The 21,948-nt window shown below is 42.8% G+C and overlaps 1 protein-coding gene across 1 annotated transcript in view; it reads left to right on the forward strand.

Moving 5' to 3' along the window:
- Positions 1-108: 108 nt before the first annotated feature.
- Positions 109-21,948, forward strand: part of GABRB3 (gamma-aminobutyric acid type A receptor beta3 subunit) — a 181,577-nt gene continuing 159,737 nt past the window's right edge. The window contains exons 1-3 of the mRNA XM_006017063.1: positions 109-188; positions 288-379; positions 532-599. Of these exons, the coding sequence (XP_006017125.1) occupies positions 109-188; positions 288-379; positions 532-599 (240 nt within the window). The remainder of the gene's footprint in view (positions 189-287; positions 380-531; positions 600-21,948) is intronic.

Raw genomic sequence — 21,948 nt, forward strand, 5'->3', positions numbered from 1 at the left:
GGTGGGCGGTGGGGAGCCCGGCCGCCTCCGCCTCCTCCCTCGCTCCCTCCCTCCTCGGCGGAGCTCAGGCTAAGCCGGAGCTGCGGCGGCGGCAGGGAGCGGGGAGGGATGTGGGGCTTCGCGGGAGGCAGGATCTTCGGGCTCTTCTCCGCTCCCGTGCTGGTGGCCGTGGTGTGCTGCGCCCAGAGGTAGGGGCCGCTGGGGTTGGCCGGGCTGGGGAGGCGAGGGGGGGCCCAGCCGGCCCAGCACCTCATGGCCTCTTCTCTGCCCCCCTTCCTCCTCCACAGCGTGAACGATCCCGGCAACATGTCCTTCGTGAAAGAAACTGTGGATAAATTGCTGAAAGGCTACGACATCCGCCTCCGCCCGGATTTTGGAGGTGAGGTGCCCCGGGGAGGCAGGGCGGGGGGTGTCCCGGCTCCCTCGGGTGCCGGAGGAGGCGTGGGAGAGGTCCCTCCCCGCGGAGCAGCGATGCTGCGGGGAAGCGGCGATGGGCAGGAGGTGATGGCTTCTCCTCCTCCGCCTCCCCAGGTCCCCCCGTCTGCGTTGGCATGAACATTGACATCGCCAGCATCGACATGGTGTCCGAAGTCAACATGGTGAGTCCTTGGAGTCTTCTGCCGGTGGGAGGCTTGGAGCCGGGGTTGCGGGGTGCTCGCTGGTGGCGGGGTGCAGGCTGGCAAGGAGAAGGGGAAGGGGCTGGATCTTGGCTTGGCTGCTGGAACTTGGTTGGGGACCATCCCCAGAGGCCGGGGCTGGAAGCGCTTGGGCCAGTGCCATGTTGGGAGCTGCGGGCTTGCAAGATCCTGCAGTGGAGTGGCTGGCCAAGACCCGTGCAGCCAGAATCCACCTCTTACGTTAACCCACCTCCTCGAAAGCCTGGTGGGCCCGCTGTCAGTCACCCAGGGGCGGATGGCTGGCAGGGGCAGTTTTGTAGGTGGAAGGATGGAGCTAAGGCAAATGTTGCATGTAGTCGTTGTGTCTGGCCGCAAACTTTATGGCCTCGGGGGAGTGTTTTAGTCTTGGCCTGCCGCTGGTACTTGCCTCCTTTCGGGTTGTAATCCAGAGGGCAGCAAAGGCTAGAAAGGCTCGGCGGTGCCAAACCCGGGCACCGGGCGTTTTGATAGGGGCCGGCTGCTCGGGAGGCGGGGGGCGGGGAGGGAGGCTGGAGCCGCCCCGCACTGCAATGAACTGAGCGCGAGGCTCGGGCGCTGTCCCAGGTGCTGAACGCGAGCGGCTCGCACGCTTCTGGTGCCAAGTGCTGCGGGGGAGGGGGCACGGAAAGCACTCTGGGAGAAGCACCTTGACTTTCTCGTGTGCAAGATTGAGATTTGAGCTGCCCAGGGCACGAAGAGATTATAAACGGCTCAACTCGCCTCTCATCACCATTGCACGGTGTCGGTTGAATTGTTCTGACTTACTATGGAACAGAAATTGCATTTTTTTCCTGGTAAAAATAGTCTCTCTTGTTACTAAACACATGGGTTTCAACACACTGAAAAGCAGGAGTAATGCCTCTAAAAGCAAAGAGAGAAAAGTAGTAAAAAGAGAAATTGGGGGGAAAAAGCAGAGGTTATCTATCTTAAGGTTTTTTAGATACCTCGGGTATCTTCTTCAAGGGGGGGTGTGTGTGTGTGTGTGTGTGTGTGTGTGTGTGTGTACACATATACGTGTGTGTGTGTGTGTGTGTGTGTGTACACATATTATACACACATGCGCCTATATACATATACACATTCACCCACCCTTGAGGAAGATGCCCAAGGTATCTAGAAAAACCTAAGGTAGATAACCTCTGCTTTTATTCCCAATTTCTCTTTTTACTACGTTTCTCTCTTTTTTTGTAGAGGCAAATCTTATATCTAAATAAACCTGAGATAGATCTATAGATATACATACACATCTGTGTGTGCGTGTGTGTGTGTTGCTGCTGCTGTTTGCTTGTTTGTATTTTTTTTGGAGCACAAGAAAAAATATTATTCTGTAACTGGTAGACTCTGACTAGAGGAAGTTTATTCAAGCCTTTCTTTAGTTAGAATTCTTCACACCTTCCCAATTTCTATTTTTTTCTAGAAGAATGAGCTGCACTTGGGTAAAGGAAGACCTAAAATATACCAATATATTGGACTTGAGAGTATCTAAAATGAAACTCCTACCTTACATAACTTTGAAGCACTATGTACCAGCACTTCAAACTAATTATTTAGGGGGCTGCTTAAATTATTAAAAAAATAGAACCTGATGAGTTTCTGTAACTTCTTTAGCATAATCTAATGGATTAGAATCATAGAAAAGTAGGGCTGGAAGGACCGCAGGAGGTCACCTTGTCCAACAGCCTATTCAAGACATAATCACCCCTGACATTGGACTGGAAAGTAGCAATTTTTTTAGTCATAATCCTACATTTGACATAGATTCACCATATAGTTCTGAGCAAGTCACATATCCTCCCTATATCAGGTTTTCTCACCTGAAAAATCAAGGGAGTAATACTAAATTCTTTCATTATACTTCCACAATCTTCCATTATTCTTACAGTGTAATTCATTTACTACAATGTCATTCATTTGAAAACTGAGCTCCCCTTCAGAAACCAGAGCTAATTATTATACTTGTTAAATATACCCTGTGGCAGTGGTTCTCAACATTTATTTTTGCAAACCACTTGAAAATTGCTGAGGATCTTGGCAGACCACTTAATAAACTTTTTTTTTCTCTACAAATCAAAGCAAACAACTCATATTTTAATATCAGTAGTCTTACCTCACAAGTACAGATATTTTCAATTGTTCCACAACCTTTCTGCGGACCATGTGAAAGAAGCTCGTGGACCACAGTTTGAGAACCTCTGCCCTATGGCATTAAAGGCATGCACTTTTTCATTTATACATCTTTTACTGCCTCCTGTCTATTCACTCCTGCTTCTTCCTTTGGGAAATGCTGAGATGGATCTTGTTAATACACTTTTTCCTTTCTTAAATGTTCTGAGTAGTGCTGTAATTAAAGAATATTTAAATTTTAAGTACCCACCAACACCTTTTAATCTTTTAAGTAAGTCTGTTACCTCAGACCTGTGATTTTTCAGGCTTTCACAAAACTCAGGCATGTGCTGACACATTTGCTATGGAAATTTCAAGCATTTCCATATAGTGACAGTAGCAAAGTATACTTAAGACTACTAATTTTTTATATCATAATTTGGAAAAATACAGATAGTTGCAGTTGGAAGAACTGAACCATATCTGTTGAATTTCATGAATGGCTATCAACTAAAATTTTAATCTCCAATATGCCGTTTTCCCCTTTTTAACCTCATTAACTACGTAAATGTCTTGCAGGAATTCCTTTCTACAAACTGTGTAATATTAACACTAATTTCCCTGATTTTAACCAACTTTTCTATCACCTTTGATATAATAAACCTGTTGAAATTCAACTGCACATTACGGATAAAATAACCAGAGGATATACATTCTTTGATTTTTTTTTTTTTTTTGCATATAAATCAAAAACAACTACAGTGATCTTCATTATACTGCCTTGTAGGCAGCTTGTAATATGGCTTTCAATGATATGGTGACAACGCTTGTTACAAGAACTATAGTTTGCATCATGCTCTTTCTTGAATCATCACTGAACTTCAGTTATTCACATAAAAATCTACCAATATGAATTTCCAGTTTCTTATATTTTTGTAAAATTTGCAGCAATATTGGATTTGGGACTTCTGCAGATTTGTGGGAATTTCTGCTGAAAACTATCAAAAAAAACAACAACCCCTCCCCACTCCCCGCATGCCTTAACTATCTAGACCTCTTTTTATTTAAGGTATTGGATATTGGTATGCATCTCTACAGAGTAAATATTTTACTACTTCTTTTACTTATTTCCAATGTTAATACAGAGGACCTGGCATTTGCAAAGACTTTAGGCTTTCACAAGATCTAAATGCTTTACTGTAGAATTTTTAAATAAAGGGGAGTTTAAATTTGATCTACATCTCTAGGTCTTTAAGTACTTCAAATAATTATAGAAATGATTCAGATCATTTTGCTGTTCTGTTCCATAATCTGTTTACATACTATGTTTCCATAATAAGCTCTTAAATTAATACTTTGAGGGCATATATACAAAAATTGCAGTCTATGCAGTTCGTTTGACTATTTGGAGTACAAAGGTGGTCCATAGGGTAAACTGTGTGAATGTGAATCTAAACGTGTGCCTGCTCTTTGTATAATCAGATGTACAATTTTCCACACTTTTGCCACCTTTTTTTCCACAATTTTCCACACTTACACCATTTGGTGTTGACATGAATGTTTGTAGTAATTATGTTTACTTGTTACATGTATTTATTTCAATGGTAAATAGATGTTCAAATTAAAATATACACAGATAGTTTGCCTAATAACATCATATCAAAAGAGAATGAAGATTGGCTTGCCCTTATTGGAGGAGCTCAGCTTTATATTCTGTCTTAAATTTGATTTACTGCATTTTTGACTCTGTATTTGTTTTTGTGCTACAAATGTTTTGCTTGGGTAAGGTATACATGGAAAAATAAATCAACTCTTACACTTTTTACCAGCACATTAAGCTCTACCCCGACGTGACAATATCTATAAACTGGGACAACTTATACTGTAGTTCTTGCACTTGTGAGTAACCCCATAATCAGTGAATTTGCCCATTTACATAACTTTTTGGCACACAAATATTCAATCTATAATATTTTTGACACATCTAATCATGCATTTTTTTCTGACCATTAGCCAACTACTTTCAATACCAAATGCAGATAAAAAGGTCATAATAGTGGATTAAGCTACTGCACATACATCCTAACATAATTTTAGGATGTGTCTCAGGGAACTGGTTATGGCGTACAGAACCTTTAACTTCTAGATCACCAAGCAAACCATCTGATGTTGAGGAGGACTGAAAGTTGCTACTGCTTGGCTATTGAGTTTTGTGAAATAAATTGTTAACATCTACTTGGTTTTCCATTCATGTCGGAAAATATAACAAAATCACCATTGCAATTTGAACTCGAGCTGCTAGTTTCAATTGAAAGGTCATGGGTTAGATAGAGATAAAGACAGAACTAATCCGTTGCCCCCTAGATATCATCTTCTGAGTAAGTTTTCAGGTGGTGGTGTGATGTTGTGTAAGAAGCCTAGTTCCCTAATCTACACCCTTTCTATGAATATGAAGGGGATTTAAGGACTGTTATCTAGTGTTTTTTCACAGGTTCTAATTTTTTTAACTAAATTCAAACCCTAAAAGCCAGTAAGCATAGTTCATGGTACAGTCAGACTGCTGTTTTGTGAGAATGTTACACCTGAGAAATTAGCCTGATAAAGTCAGACCATAAGCCTTACAGATGTTGGTTCTAAAAAGGGTGTAAGCGTTGTTAACACCTGAAGTTTTATTTTTGTACTTATTCCATTGTAAAAGTGCAAGTAAACATACAAGCTTCACTAGGTTTCTACTGACTTTCAAAGCAGTTTTGACATACCCTTAACAAACTATGCTTAATTTTTACTGTGAGGTCATCTAATATTGTTGTTAACTAGGCACAGAACTCCTATGTTGCCTTAGGTGATGGTGAATAAACAATATTTTGTTTAATGTGCTACTATCATTTACTTTGTTACTTGTCATACTAAACTGGTATCTTACTATCTTGTAAATATTTTCCGTTTTTAAAGGTGAAATTATATCATGGATTAAATTTTAACTGGATTAAGGTATTATTAAATTTCTGGAAGAGAAACTAGATCAGATGGAGTAATGTTACACTCAAACTTTTTCATTAAAAACAAAAATAAAGGCCTATTAGTTCAAATCTATATAATGGTTGGGTGGGGGAGTATTTATATAGCTTAATCACACATAGTAAGTGTTAGTAAATTAATTATCAAAATGTTGTGCTACCTAGCTGTGCTTCTAGATGTCTTTCCACACTTATGTGGATTGGTGATGGTTATCTGGGTTTTTTAGGTAACTTGGCTATGGCTATTTAAAGGCAGACTCAGAAATGTTGATGTCAGTCAAGCATTAGCAGAAAAGGATGTACACTGCAGTCTGTAAGGAGAAGAAGAAGAATTAATTGCTTTCCATTCTCAAGTCATTTAAATCCAGTTATGGGTGGGAACTTCATCGATATTTTTGAGAGCTTATGTACATGAGTAGTCAGATTTTGTTTCAGTGAGAATACCTATGTATATACTTAGCAACGTGAACTGAAATAATAAATATAAAAGGATAGCAAAATCAGACAGGCTAAGGTGCAAAACTAATTTAATGACCTGGATGATGGAATAAAATGTAGAGTATAAAATTTATGGGTGATACCAGACTGGGCAGGGATTGCAAGCACTCAGGAGAACAGGACCAGAATTCAAAATGATATTTGGAGAATAGTCCAAAATCAACAAAATGGGATTTAGACAAGTGTAAAGTGCTTTAGTTAGAAAATAGTAAGCAAATGCATAACTACAAAAATATGCATACATACAAAATGGAGACTATATGTTGCTATTTCAAGAAAGGCAAATCTCATACTGGGATGTATTAGCAGAAGTGTTGTATGAAAGGCACAGGATGCAATTATTTCCCTCTGCTTGGTGCTTGAGGCCTTAACTTGTTTATTACACCCAGTTTTAGGAAATGCAATTTAAGAGCGATATAGACACAGTGGGCACATCTACATAAGATGCTGACTGTACAGTAGACTGATACTACTGCACAATAGCTTCACATGTCAAAAACGGTTCTAAGATGCTACTGCACTGTAGCAACACTTAAAAGGCATTCACCAGCCTACTGTACAGTAACTTCAGTTACTGCCCATTTATTTAGTACTTTCCTATACAAGTACTAAACAAATGCAAAGCAACCACTGCACAGTAGCATCTTGTGTAGATGTGCCCAGTCTAGAGAATAGTGAGAAGAATGATTAAATGCTTAGAAAACATGACTGAGGAGTAAAGATTGAAAGAGGTATGCAACTTGTTTTGTTTTTAATCTGAAAAAGAGACTGTAGAAAGATCACATAAAACATGTCAAAGGTTATTATCCAAAGGATGGTGGTCACCAGGGGAAGGTTAAGAAGAAATTGGCTTCATCTGAAGGCTATCCATAAAGCCTAAAATTTCTGAATAGAAGTTTCAAGAGCAGGTTACACAAATATCTCTTGGGGATGCTCTGGTTATACTTGATCCTGCCTCTGTCTATTGTGTTGGATTAGCTGATCTCTTGAAGTCCCATTCGCCCTACATTTTTATGATTCTGTGTTCAGGAATATTCCTTAGATTTGATTAATCTCCCATTAAAGTGACTAGGAGTCTGCAGTGATTTCAACAGATGTTGAATTTTGGCCTCTTAATATATTGGGAGATAGTTCTTCCATGAACTGAATCATCAATACCTCTTCTTCAGCTGATAGCCTTTGTAAATGCTAGCACTCTGAAATAAAAGAAAAATGTTTAAAAATACTGTATATCTTCAAGATTCATAAGAGCTGGCAAAATCTTTTCCATGGGTAGTTCCTTGGCAAATAAGAGTGGTTCTATTAAGGAAAGAAGCGACATTTATACTGTGGAGACCCTTACAGCCAGATCCTATTCCACCTATCAGGGTGTGGACCCATTTCCATTTAGAGGGCTTTAAAAGAGAAAGGTGTCAAAAAGGCAGCAGCTGTTACATTCTAATTGCTATGTGTGAATGAACTGAGAATGATTCAAATGTAACAAAAAGAGTCCAGCCCTGTTTGAGGCAGTGTTAAAGTTGGAATGGGTTTCACTACTTTTAAATCTCACTTGGTTCATATATATCAATTAGAGCATAACAGCTGATGCCCTTCTGAAATGTGATAGGGTTTCAAATGTACATGTATCCACCCACACCTTAAACACCTACATGGACTTAGGCTGTGTACATAAGTTGCTTTTTTTGCCATTTAAAGAGATTTATTGTTGTGACTTAACAGAAGTGCATGGCTTTACAGCACTTTAAAATGGGTATAGCACTTTAAATTAACCCTTGTTAAATTAAATATTAAATTTGAAGCTCTGTATTTTACAGCACTTGAGCAACCTACAGTGCTGTAAATAACTCTACACTGGTCAAATTTCTGGTGATTCTACCAGTATCCTATGGCCTTTGTGAACTGCCACCTGGCCCCCTGGCAGCTGCAGTGCTCATTCCCTGTGAAGAGATGGGGGGGGGAGGGTGAAAGGGACATGCCACAGGTAAAAGGCACACCCCACACTTGGAAAGTGCAGGGGGGGCTCAGAGCTCCCCCTCTCCCCCCACCAAACACTGCACTTGTCATATTTAAGAGTGCTGCAACTTTATAGTGCTATAAAAAGTGCTCTAAATTACATCACTTGTAAAACATACACAGAGCACTTCTTTATATACACACCTGGGCACCTAAATAGGATCCCAATACACCTTTCCTGAGCACCTGAAAAAGTGTTAATGCAAAAGGTGGGTGGACCCAGAACCTCAGTGCTTTTATTGTGGTTTGGATTTAAGACTCTGATGACAGCAGTTGCAAAAAATGATGAGTTAATGGTTTTTCAAAGATTTGAGAAGGGTGGAATTGGATTGCACTTAGTCCACCTATTAGTTGCCAAGAATATGGCCCTTAGGGTATTTCTATATGGTTCAAGGCAGCATCAGACTGAGAAACTGCACCAGCTCTGCAAACACTAGCTCCTAATCTAAAAGCAATATAGGTATGTTAGTTCACTGCTCTTTACAGAGGCCAATTAGCTCAGCATAGTACTGCCTCATGCTGAACAGACATACCCTTACATATGTTTCATAGATTTCATATTTCATAGACATTAGGGCTGGAAGGGCCCTCGGAAGATCATCGAGTCCAGCCCCCTGCCCAAAGGGCAGGAAGTCAGCTGGGGGCATAGGATCCCAGCAAGATAAGCATCCAGTTTCATCTTGAAGGTGTTCAATGAAGGCGCTTGAACCTCCTCCGGTGGCAGGCTGTTCCAGACCTTGCGGGCTCGGACAGTAAAGAAATTCTTCCTTATGTCCAGCCTGAAACGGTCTTGTAGTAGTTTATGACCATTCGACCTCGTCATCCCTTGGGGCGCTCTGGCGAACAAACGTTCCCCCAGATACTGGTGGTCACCCCTGATAAACTTGTAGGTGGCCATCAGATCACCCCTGAGCCTGCACTTTTCCAGGCTAAAGAGCCCCAGGGCTCTCAGCCTGTCATTGTAGGGTCTGCTTCCCTGACCTCTGATTATGCACGTGGCTCTTCTCTGGACTCTCTCAAGCTTCTCCACATCCTTTTTGAATTGTGGAGCCCAAAACTGGACGCAGTACTCCAGCTGCAGCCTCACTAAGGCCGAGTACAAGGGGAGAATGACGTCCCAGGATTTGCTTGAGAAGCATCTATGGATGCAAGCCAGCGCTTTGGTCGCTTAACTAGCCGCAGCATCGCACTGCAGGCTCATGTTGGTGGAGGGCTACTCAGACTAGTAGTTCTACTGAAGTTAATGTTTCTTGTTATGTTTCTTGTCATTGTAATTTGATGTGGCTAGCATAATTTAGCTCATGTTAAGAAACAATGACACCAAAGGCTAGGATCAGCTAGTAAGAACCTGTCTTTTCTCAACAATTTTTGTTCTAGTAATCAGGACTTTAATATATAATGAAATTAAATTCTGGCAGTGTATTGTGTTAATAATATTTAATATTCTGTGTGCCAGAATATTGTGTTTTACTGTTTAAAGATAATGGAAATCTTTGAGAGAATTGGGTTTAGTAATATTTGGTAAATGGCACATGGCTTGAACCTTTCCAGAACACACACAGCTACACATACAAAACGTGCTGGGGGAAAAAAATCATGCAAAAAAAAACCTAGCTAGGAGAGGAATCTGTTTAAGAGGGATGTTGATTTAATATTTGTAATTGAATTTCACACTACTTTATACTTGTGTATGGCAAGAAAAAACCCTTAAGTATAAGCATGTATAATTCATTATTGTAAATGTGAATGAACCAATAATTTTAGCAAAATAATATGTTCTGTCAGCATTTTGGAACCAGTTGCATATTGCTCTGATAATGTAACCTGCAATATCAATTTAACATTGTGTAGAGAGGGGAAGGGAGCTGAAACAGCTGTGCTAGAAGGTTTGCATTTATGCCGGTAACTGACAGTTCCTTAACAGTTTATGATTTTTTTTCTTTCTATTAATATGAATAGTGTGTTGTATTGACATTAGTTTGTATGCCAAGTCTGTAGGGAATATTTTTATTGAATTATCAGTTGATTTGTAATTTGGAAGAAAACAAATTAAAGATGCAATAAATAAATAAATAAATAACCCACCAAAAACAAGGCCTAGACTATTTGAATTTGTTCATATATCATTATAAATTTAAGTTTATTTGGCACATTTGCTCTCCATCTAGCTCAGGTCTATGTTTCTGGCCTTTTCTAATTTGGGCTTTCTCTGTTGTTACTCTAGCACTGGTGTAACTCCATTGTTGGAAATATTAGTAGGTCAGGCATGGGTAATTTAACCATTGAGTGATCTAGTTCTGCTCAGAACAGTGGTAAAAATGTTGAATAGTTAGTATAGGTGTTCATAGGGAACCAAAAGCTCATTCCCCTTCTAAGTGTATTTCACTGCTTCATTGTCTTTCACATTAGCTTCTGCCCTGGGACTGAAGGAACTCTAACACTAGCTCTAAAAGCATCAATGCTACGCTAGGGAGGTGTGTTGCATAGGAATGAATAGGGCAGTTTGTGTTTTCCCATCTCCTCTCAGGAAATTCTGTAACTCTTAGATGAGGAGTATTATTTATTTGCCAAACCATTAGGCAATGGATCCACCTTTCCATAATAAAGCTACACAGATTACTTTATACTGTGTTTATGCAATATATAATATATTGGTACAATATATGATAAAACAGTAATATAATTGCCTCATTAAAACCACTGAGCTAAGTTCTGCTAACCTGTAGGCCTGTGTCAACATCCAAGTTAATGGAGTCACATGTGTGTTCCTGACAGAAATTGGACAATTTTTTAAAATAATGGAACAAAAATTCTGCCCTTGATTTATTGTACATCCTACTTTGATGAAAGAAACCAAGGCCCAGACCATCAAAGTTATTGAGGCGCTAGAATTCCTTTGAGAACATGGGCCCAAATCACTTTCCTGGACCTGTGACTTACAGCTGACAGAGCTGTGGCTCAAAGTATTTATATAGACCTCTCTTTGGATCAGTTTTCTAAACATGTTTCACAAAACTTCTAAACCAATAATAACATTTACCTTGTAGTGCCTTTTTTATCTGAGGTTTTCAAAGCCCTTTACAAACATTTAGTTAACCGACTCTCACCTCATGGTGAGAGAGGGGCAAGGGATATAATGAAAACACTTCATTAATCACTGACTTGAAGCACAAAAGATCTTTAGCAGCATATAGCAACAGTATCCACTAATTTAGGACAAATGAAGAATTATATATCTAATTTAAACTACAGAGATTATTTTAAAATACATAAGGTATTTTTATAGGCCTAAGTTAAGATTTATGCAAGACAGAGTTCAATGACTTATTCCTTTAAATACAAACAAAAGACATGTAATCACAACTGTTTTAGCCCTTGATCTTTCAGTAGAGATGTACAATTGTGTGTCCAGTCACTGTCACATAGCACTATGCTGGTTTATTAGCTCTCCACTGACTTGCAGGGAAGAGTTTGATCCAACACTGCTTCCTGATACATCTCTGTCTCTTAAGATTGAAGTACATACTTAACTAAGAGATGCATGATGTAGATAATGTATAAGATGTAACTCTGCTCTGTCTTCTGCTTGATTGCAGTCTAAACATAGCTAACTACCTTTCTCTACATAGCTCTGTCTAGACCACGTTTGACATGTAAGTTGTAGCCTAGTTATAACACAAAATGTGAAAGATGCTGCCTAGTTGAGACTGGCACTCTCTATATATCACATTTATGCTAAAATTAACCTGTTAATTTCAGAATAAATGTCAAGGGTGATATGCATACATACCACTTAAGGCACCATACAATGGTAAACCGGCCATTAAAATGTCTACACGATATGAAGGAATTTTTTTATGGCACCTTAAAATGAGCATGTGGAAGGTCATGAGGAGGGCTGACAATCTACTAATTATTCACTTCAGCCCCAAGACTGTATTGGAGTCTTGAACTGGCCCTCGTGCAGCCTGGTAACAGTGCCAATAATCAGCTGATTATTGGCACAAGCCCCAGCCTGCCACATGTTCAAGACCCCAGTGCAGGCTCAGGGCTGGAGCCAAAAATTAGCTGATTGTCAGTCCCAGGACCAGACCTGCACACACCCAGCTTGCTGGTGTGATCAGGATCTTGGATTCTCTCTGACCTGGCAAATAGAAAGAATATGATTGGGATCTCACCCCCAATTCCAGAACTGCACTTTCTGTTGTGGCATGGTAGGTGGAGCAATTCATAGGATCAGGGACTAGATCCCATAATACCATTAAACATGTGCTGGGGACCTCTGAATGCACTACAGGTGGATTCTCCATTCCATTCTGGTTACTTAGTGCAACTAAATGGTCAAAGTTAGGTACGTAGTAAGTTGCCAGCAGAGTCAGTGCTTTATTCCGTACTAACCTGAATCTTCAGAATAAGGAGTAGACTGGGGAGTAGATGAGACAATTCTGAGGTGGAATATTCACATAGTTGGGCTTCATGGACCTGCTTGCAAATGACTGTGGAGGAGTGAGGTCTGGCTGGGTGAGGAAAAGCCCTACCCCACTTCTCCAGACCTGCTCCTCTGTGATCAGGGGGAACGGGTCTGCCTGAGCAGGGAACTTCAACTTCCCTGCTTATGGAGAGGCACCTCAATTTTTCCCAGGGTGCTTCTCTGTAGTTGGGAAAAGTAGTCAGGTGCTGCAGGGGAGTTAGGGCCTCTCAGGCCCCCAGAGCACCCGCCCAGGGTGGCAGGAGAGTACAAGCAGCTCAGGCTGTTATACTCTTCCACCACAGAGGTAACAGATGTTCAGTGCAATGAAGCAACATAATCTATTATCACCTTTGTTGTGCAATTGAATTTCCTCCATGTGGTGCAACAAAGGGTATCAATGTCTATTTGCTCAGCATTTGTGCTGCCTTAATTTTTATGGAGGCATAAATGAGACATCAGGCAACATTTGTTTTCAATGTAGAAGTTAGAAATACAACATTTTTATGCCATTATAGTCTTAAAATATGGCAAATAAGTTAGTTTAAACCAATTCTAGTGAGCAGGAACACTGAATAATGATGTAATACTTTTAATATTTATTTTATTTTTAATATAGAAACTGAACTGTTGCCTTTGTTTTATGTTAGTAAGGCTAACACCTAACTGTATAGCTGTGTTTTTCTATACCAACCTTGGTATGCATGATACGTTTCTGTCTTTTCAGGCTGGCACATTTAATGAATATAGGATGTTTCATTTAAACAAAAAGGAAAAAGAGCTGAAGGCCAACATTTTCAAACTTTATTGCTTAGAGATTAATATTTAAATCTATATTCATGGTCTGATCCTACAAAATATCTTATGAATGTTAGCTCCTGGAAGGAGCTCTGCTGAACTCATACAAATGTTCACATTGCAAAATTACAAACATGTATAAGCATTGGCAGGCTCTAGGTTTTTAATCATGTAAGTATTCTGCTTTTCAAAAAAACTGTCTTCTGAAAATAAGACCTTTTACATCTCTAAATACACGTATAGGTGCCTAAATTTACTCACTTAGGATGGTATTTTGAAAAGTGCTTGAAGTGGTTGGACCTGCCAAAAAGCCAGAAGTTCTTGGGATGCCCAGTAGTAGAAATCTAGATACACAAAAGAGCTTTACTGACAGAAACTTAGGTACCTACAGCCTTTCAAATATCTACGGGTTAGCCAAGAGTTGTGTGGCAACTTTGGTGGAACTAAATTCCACCAAAGTTGCACTTAAGGATCACTCATACTTTGCTCTCCTGTTCCCTTCTCTTCCCTCCATCCCTCCCATGCTCTCACCTTCTCCCCTTTGGCTACTTAGCCTCACCTGGAAGGTGCTCTCTGTCTGACCTCATGGTTAAGTTGCCATCTTGTTATATTGGTGGACAGTGTTTACCTTTTCTCAGGGACATATTAGAGCCTGTGCCCCTCAGCTCTCCCCTGTTCTGGATAGATGCTTTAACTACTGGGCTGCTGGACAAAAAGTGGAATAGGTATACCCATCCACCAGCATCAAATGGATGCTTGGATGTGATTTTTGATGGAGTACATTTTTTTTTTGGTAGGATTAAGCTACATTTCTGTTCAGCTAGGGTGAAGTTGAATTGAAACTGAGCATTATAGGATGCCTCTGGAGCAGTATTGAGATGCTTGTGAACATGGTGGGTAGGGACAAACAGTTTTGTAGGGCAAAATTGCAGCCCTGTAAGTCATGCAACCCTATCCATGAAGCAAAATGCAGCAGAATCTTGCTAGGTGACTTGGGTGCCTAAAAACTATGAAGTGTCACTTATACATCTTACACACTTATACAATAGTGAAAAGAGTTCTAGGTGTCTAAATCCTTTTGTGGGTTTAGGGCCAAGCCTGAATGGAAGCAAAGGTTGTTTGTTCCTGAGCAAAAATCATCTTTGGAAAGCTTCAGATCAGTAAGTAGACTAGGTAGTATTTGTGGTGGGGGAAGATGAAGGTACATAGGGCAAAATGTCTACCCAGCCAATTTGCTGTATCAGGCAGTGTTCTCCTAAAATGCACTATGCTGTCTACTGAACCAGAGAAGTGTAGATATTGTGGGCAGACTGATTAGCCTGGAGGCAGCGAACTAACACTATTAGGCAGTAGTGCTAATAAACTGACCTGCAGTATTGCATAAACACAGTTATGATGCTTCCAGTTTAGGAGACAGCCCCGGTGGAGCAGCACAATGTGTTTATGAGTGCCACTTCCTGGTACTGTGAGTTTGCTGTGCTGAGAGAAGTACTTCAATCACTGGCTATAATTTTTTTTAAGGAAAGAATTGGAACATCTTGAGGGAGGGGGTGTTGTTTTGCTTTGGTTTTTTTGCATTTCTTGCAGACATGCACTGGGTCAGAAAATTGATTCATCCAGCCTTGATATAGAAGAGTTCCTTAAACATTGTTGAATACCTAGCTTCCAATTTCTGAGCTCACTGAAAATGAAGGACAGGAAAAAAATTAAAGGGATGATCAGTGAATTAGAAAATGCATTGAAGAGAGTTGATCAACCGCTGTCTATAGTCAAAACCACTTTGGTAGCATACTTATACATTATTAACCCAGCAATAAAGCTTTACATCAAAGCAGTATATTTTTTCCTGGAATGCCCATTTGTGTGGTATTAAGATTTCCTTTTTGAATTGCATGCCTAAATCTCAAAATGGAAATCAAGAGTTTGTATGAATTAATCTCCATATCCATTAGCAAGATGTTTTCCTTATCTTTATATTGAAAAAATATTAGCTTCTAATTAGAAAATCTCATGCCTTTAGCTGTCCTAAATAAATAATGCAGCCAAAACTCTGATGTTATTCCTTAGCCTTCCATTAGTTTTATGTAAAATATTCTCTTTTATAATTGTGCCTTGGTTTTTGTTCTAACTTCCACCAAAAAAAACCCCCAAACTTGTATGTCACTTTATTAATATGCAGGCATATAGTCTCCTGTTTTTTCAGATGAATTTCATTGAAAAAAGAGTGGTTCCACTAAGGCAACTGTTCCCTTTGAGTGTCTTTAATGATGCTAATTGAGCAGATCTCTTAAGACAAAAGTTATAACCATTTATTACTGTCTCTCACCAAAAGCTTCTGAATGGATTTTTTACAGGCTAAAGGAAGAGACTGACTCTCTGTGTCTGCTGAATGAGACAATTTTCATTTTACCCTCCATTTTCTCTCCAATATTTGCCTCTACTGGGATCTGCAGTAGGATACTGACTTTCTCAGGGTAGTTATTTCTTAGTTCATTTTCCTCAGGTGGACAATCTCAAAAAATAAATAATCTCTTCTTCAGGTGGCTGAGGAAAAATTAGAAAAAATATAATTAAATTAAACAGGCTACTAAAGTATGTAGTCTGCTATTTACTGACACCCAATTAGTTAGTTATTTTGAGCTTAACTACAGCTTTTACTTTTTCATGCAGTGTGTTATAGCAGAGTCCTAAAATTTTCACAAATCTTTCTATTGGTTGATCAGAGAATTTATAAAGCTGCTTGTGCATCTATTATATTACACTAACTAAGCTATTGTTCAGTCCCACATAGTTCAATAAGCACTGTTATATTATTCTGACCTCTTTAAGGCTTATGAAAGCAAAGAAGACCCGAAGTAAAATTTTATGATAAATGTAAAGTTAATGGCAGATCACTTCTGAGGGATTCAATTAAAAGAGCAATAGTACAGTAACAATCTGAAGATTTAAAAGATGGATGTGGTTAATTGCTTCTAGAGAACAGAAAGTAAAAATATAATCTTGCAAACTTTAGTGATAAATCTTTATATATAATACAATAAAGGGTGGGAAGAGTGAACTGGATGTGACATTGATGAAGACAATGAAGGGAAAAGATGTCAGGGTTACTTTTCAATCTGCCATTGAATTTAAGTCATCTATCATTGCCACTGTATTTTGTCTTAGTTTCTAATATTACCTGTGGGTTTTTCTCTTTCTTCCTCTTTCTTTCTCTTCCTTCCTTCCTTTCAAAATAGCCGCCGACAGGTGTGTTCTGACTGAGCTCAGGGAGCTTTTGCCTGTTCTGTGAGCCTTTTATTCCTTCTCTTGCTGGGGAGCTGAGGTTAGTGAGTGGGACCCCCCTCTCTGTCCGCCTTCTCGGTGTCCCCCCCCCCCAGGCCCTGTCATGGTTGGGGTGACCCGGGGGCAGAGGCACCCGGGGGGGGGAGAGAGCAGTCCAATGGCCCTCCCCTTGCCTTTTAGCTCCTTGAGTCTGACAAGGTTGAAAGGGAGGTTGGGCCCTCTGGGAGCTGCAAGTGGCTCTGAGAAAGAGATTCCAGCCCAGGAGAGTGCCGCCCCCCCCACCCCCCAAGAGGTCAGGGACTGATGTGACCCCCAGGGCCCTTTGGAGGATGCTGCTGCCATAGGGCATGATGCTGGGAGTCCTGGTTGGGGGCCATGTACCTTCCCCTGGCCTTGGCGACTCTCTGTGCAGTTCATGTACCCCTCCTTTTCCTTGGGGTTGGATTGTGATTCTGCCTCTGAGGACAAGTTGATGGAATTCCTGCCTCAGAGGGCAGTATCCCCCAACTCAGCTAAGGTACCCCTCCAACCACCCATGAGGGAGGTCTCTACCCTGGTGGCGGAGCCTGATCCGGCCTCTGAGGAACCTCTCTGTGTTGGTTACTTTGTTGAGTGCCTCAATGAGTTCCTGAGATGTTTGTGCTTTCTGTTAAGGCTGCAGAGGTTATGCTGCACTCCACCCCAGGGATGCAGTGTTATAGCTTTCTCCTCCATAAGCTTGTGGGTCATGTTGGGTGCCTGTTCTGGGAAGCTCTGGCTGGCGAGTTTCAGGAACGGTTTTCTTCCTGTCCTGCAGGCTTGCTCTTCTCTGGTGCTTCTCTTTGCCCTTTTGGCTTTACCTGTTCCCTTTTCTACACCCTTTGTGCATGGCTGCTACAACTTTTGGTTCTCTCAGTGTCAATAGCTGCAGAGATCCTGTGAAGTGGATGGCCCTGTTTGACTTCCTGCTTCAGAAAAGGCTGGACGTCACCTTTCTGCAGGAAACACACGCTGACTCAGTTAATAAAGCCAACTGGCATGCCATCTGGAGGGACCGCATGTTCTTGAGGCATGGCACCTCCCTCAGCACTGGGGTCACAATCCTCTTGTCATCACAGCTGAAGTCTAATTCAGTGGTAGCCCAAAACGTTGCCCCTGGGCACCTGCTCACCATTAGCATCTTGTTAGCACAATATTGCCTCCTCCTAATTAACATCTATGCATCCACTGCTGGGCAAGAGCAGATTGCCTTTTTTGAGACCCTGACCGACTTTTTGCAGATCGTAGCTGATGGTGATGACCTTCTTCTCCTTGGTGGGGACTTTAATTGCATGGTCAATGACTGGCATGATCGGAATGGGCCAGAGCCCCATCTGTCCTCGGCCTGGCAGCTGTCAACTGCTTTGGAGGCAGTGGACCTCATTGATGTCTGGCATCATTTCCATGCCAATATGAGGCAGTATACTTGGCTGAAGGTGACTGCTGGTGGGCTCGCAATGGGATGACTTGACCACCTGTATGTCTGCAGGCATCACCTGCTGTTCCTGTACAGCAACTGCATTACCCCAGCAGGACTATTGGATCACAGCCTAGTCTCTTGTGAGCTAAGCCTTTCTAGGAGGACTTGTTTCTGGGAGCCCTACTGGTGCCTCAACACTAGTCTGTTGCAGGATGCTCACTTCTGCAACTGCTTTGCTCATTTCTGGTGGGTGTGGGAGACTGCAAGAGCCACCTTCCCCCTTGTGGAAGCCATGGTGGGATGCAGGAAAGGTGCAGATCTGAGTTTTTTGTCAACAATACATGCAGTTGGAGACAAGCAAGCTCCACTGCTGTGTTTGGGAGTTGGAGGAGGATGTGATGGATCTTGAGGTTGCCCTACATGACACTGGCAGTAATGTGAGTCTGCTCAAGGGTCTTAAGCTCCACAAGCAACATCTGCAGGAGCTGGCAGAGAGTGTAGCTTGGGGTGTGTGGGTCCATGCCCGCTGCCAAGAACTAGCAGAGACTGACACCCCAACTCACTTCTTTGGCCTCGAGAAATGATAAGCTGTGCAAAAAGTCATTGACAATCTTAAGACCCCGGATTGCCAAATATTCACAGACCCTGTTGAAGTCTGGTGACGTGCTGTCGTGTTCTACCAAGAACCATTCACAGCTAAACCAATCTGGCTAGAGTCCACTAGACACTTACACAATGGCCTCTGTAGGCTTTGCTTATCAGAAGCTGAGGGTCTTGAGCAAGAACTGTCATTGGAGGAACTCATGGCTGCTGTTGGGGGGCCTTACTTTGGGCAAAGCCTTGGGCATTGATTGGCTGCCCGCCAAGTTTTATAAGTCCTTTTGGTCTCTTCTCAGTCCCTGCCTCCTGCGAGTATTTTGTGAGAGTCTCATGGACCAGACCATGCTGGTCAGCTGTTGTCAAGTGGTTCTCACCCTGCTGCCTAAGAAAGGGGATCTTGGCTGTATCAAGAACTGGCAGTCAGTATCCCTCCTGTGTGCTAATTACAAGATCTTGGCCAAGGCTTTTGCCAATTGACTGTGCACCATTATGACTTCGATCGTCAGCCCTGGGCAGAGCTACTGCATGTCAGGCAAGACCATCCAGGACAATCTGTTCCTGCTTTGAGACCTGTTGAAGCTGAAGACTTCTTTGGTCTAAACATCGGGCTTTTCTTCTTGGACCAGGAGAAAGTTTTCAACTGGGTCGGCCATGACTACCTTTTTCAGACCTTAGAGGCCTTTGGCTTCAGGCCCGTCTTCACCTTTGGCCTCCGGGTCCTGTACTGGGATATTTCTAACCTACTGAAGGTGAACAGAACACTCTGTGCCCCATTCCCCATTTTCAGGGCAATCCACAAGGGCTGCCTTCTTTTGGGAATGCTCTATGCTTTGTCCATTGAGCTCCTACTGCACGTGCTGCGGCAGCTCCTGACCAGTCTGACCCTTCCATCAGTCTCTGGCTCATCAGGCTGCCTGTCAGTCAGGCTGATGGCATGTGTGAATGAGGTGACTGTTCTCCTTAGCACCCATGGTGATGTCCAGTCCTTGGTTGACTATCAACATGCCTATGAGCACGCCTCTTCAACTCACATGAACCGGAGCAAGAGTGATACCCTCCTTCTCAATCCTTAGGTCAACTCCCTTCCCCCAAAATTGCTTGGGGGTCTTACCTGGTATTGGGAGGGCCTCAAAGCCCTGGGGGTATTCCTCAGACTGTTGGTCTTCTTGGAATGGAACTGAGAGGACCTTGGTGCTGAGGTGGAAACATGCCTGCAGCAACGACTCTGACATCTGCCCAGCCTCTCCGACTGCAGGCAGGTCCTCATTGTCAATAACCTAGCAGCTATGATGTTGTGTCACCGGTACACTGCATTGGACCCTGCCCTCCCCCCACCAGACTTGCTTGAGAAGCTCCAGCAACTTCTCATGGACTTCTTCTGGGATGGGCATCATTGGCTCCCCTGAGCCATTCTTTATTTGCCAGTGGCCAAGGGGGGGCCAAGGCTTAGTTGACATAGTGGGAAGGGTGGCTGCCTTCTGCCTGCAGGCCCTCCAAAAGCTCCTCTACTGTGAGGACTCACTCCCCTTGTGGCAGCTAGTTCACATATTTTTGTATTGGGTGGGAGGCCTTGGTTTTCACTGGGAGCTTTTCCTTCTGGATTCCAACTTCCTGGACTGGGGTGTCCTCCTGCCCTTCTACCAAAGCCTGGCATGGTACTGGCAGGCTGCCTTTTGCCTCCTGTCCCAGACCAGGCATCTGCTGTTTCCACAGTTACTGTAGGAGCCCCTGGTTCCTAACCTGGCCCTACAGCATGGGCTCCCAAGCCTTGCTTCTAGCAGCCTTGTTGACTCCCCTGTCCAATCGTGTACTATCTACCTGGGACGACACCTCAATGCAGCCTGGTCAGACTGGTTGTCAGCTGAAGCTCTGGCTGCCCACTTGGGCATGTGCTTGGTCCACTGCATAGTCCACCTCCTAGGGGATGTGCAGGCCATTTTCCTAGCAGATGCGGCAGCTGACCTGGAAGACCACCTCTGAGCACAAAGAGCCCTCCCTGCTGGCAATGTCCCAGCCAAGTCTTTTCTGCTGCTACCCATTGTCCTGGTTGTGGACAGTGACCTGGGTGGTGAGCCCGGCACCTTACTGGCTCTTCCCATGCCTCCTGACAGTGGTAACAGGAACCACTTCAATGAGCTTCCACCGAAGGTTCTGTATCTACGGGTGATTCTAGTCCACCATGCCCACATCCTTGCTGCTCATCTTGACATGATGTAGCAGAGGCACATAATGGTACCAGCACTCACACCGCCCCGCCCCATGTGGCACACACTTTATAAGCCCCCCAGCTCCAGAAAAACTGATAACCTCCAGTGACAGTTGCTACATGGGATACTGGCCGCCAGCACTCTTGTCTGCCACATGGACCCAGCAGCCTGCTCCTTTTGTCCAGTGGAGGAGGATCTTCACTATGCCTTCCTTGGATGCCCCCAGCTGTTGCCACTGTTTTCTGCCCTCAGTGCTTTGCTAGAGGTGCTAGACTTGGCCCTCTTGGAGGCCACCTCTCTCCCAAACCAGGTGGCCAATGGGGGTGTCACCTGCCTAGCCAACTTCTTACTTGGTCAGGCTAAGATGGCTACCTTCAAGAGCAGTAGGAACCGACTTGCCAGGGCAACTCAGACTACACTCTGCAGCAATTCCAGTTTTTGGTCCGGGCACTCGTGTCACTGGAGTTTGAGCATGTGGTTCTCCAGTGGACAGTGCCTGCTCTCCAGGCTGAAGGGAGCCGTTTGGTTCTTGCACTGTGACGCTGCCCCGCCCCGGGGTACCAGTAAGGCCCTTAATGGCCTGATATAGTACCGGATGTCTTTGTTTTAGACTGTGTGGGCAGACTCTGAGGGCTAGCCCCAGGCTCTGTTTTCTGTACCTGGGCCCGTGTGTGGGCTGTCCTTTTTTTGTTTTGTTGTATTGTTACCCCCTTTCTGCTAATAAACATTTATAAGAGTTGAAGTCTTTCTTTCTGTCTTTCCTGATATCCCTTGCTGAATCTCCCTCTGTTCTTCTTGTCAAAAGGGTAATTTTGTTCATTGTCACTTTTCATAGTATAATCAACCCCTTTCCACTTAGACTCTTTCC

Source organism: Alligator sinensis, unplaced genomic scaffold (genome assembly GCF_000455745.1).
Source record: "Alligator sinensis unplaced genomic scaffold, ASM45574v1 scaffold144_2, whole genome shotgun sequence".
Lineage (NCBI taxonomy): Eukaryota > Metazoa > Chordata > Crocodylia > Alligatoridae > Alligator > Alligator sinensis.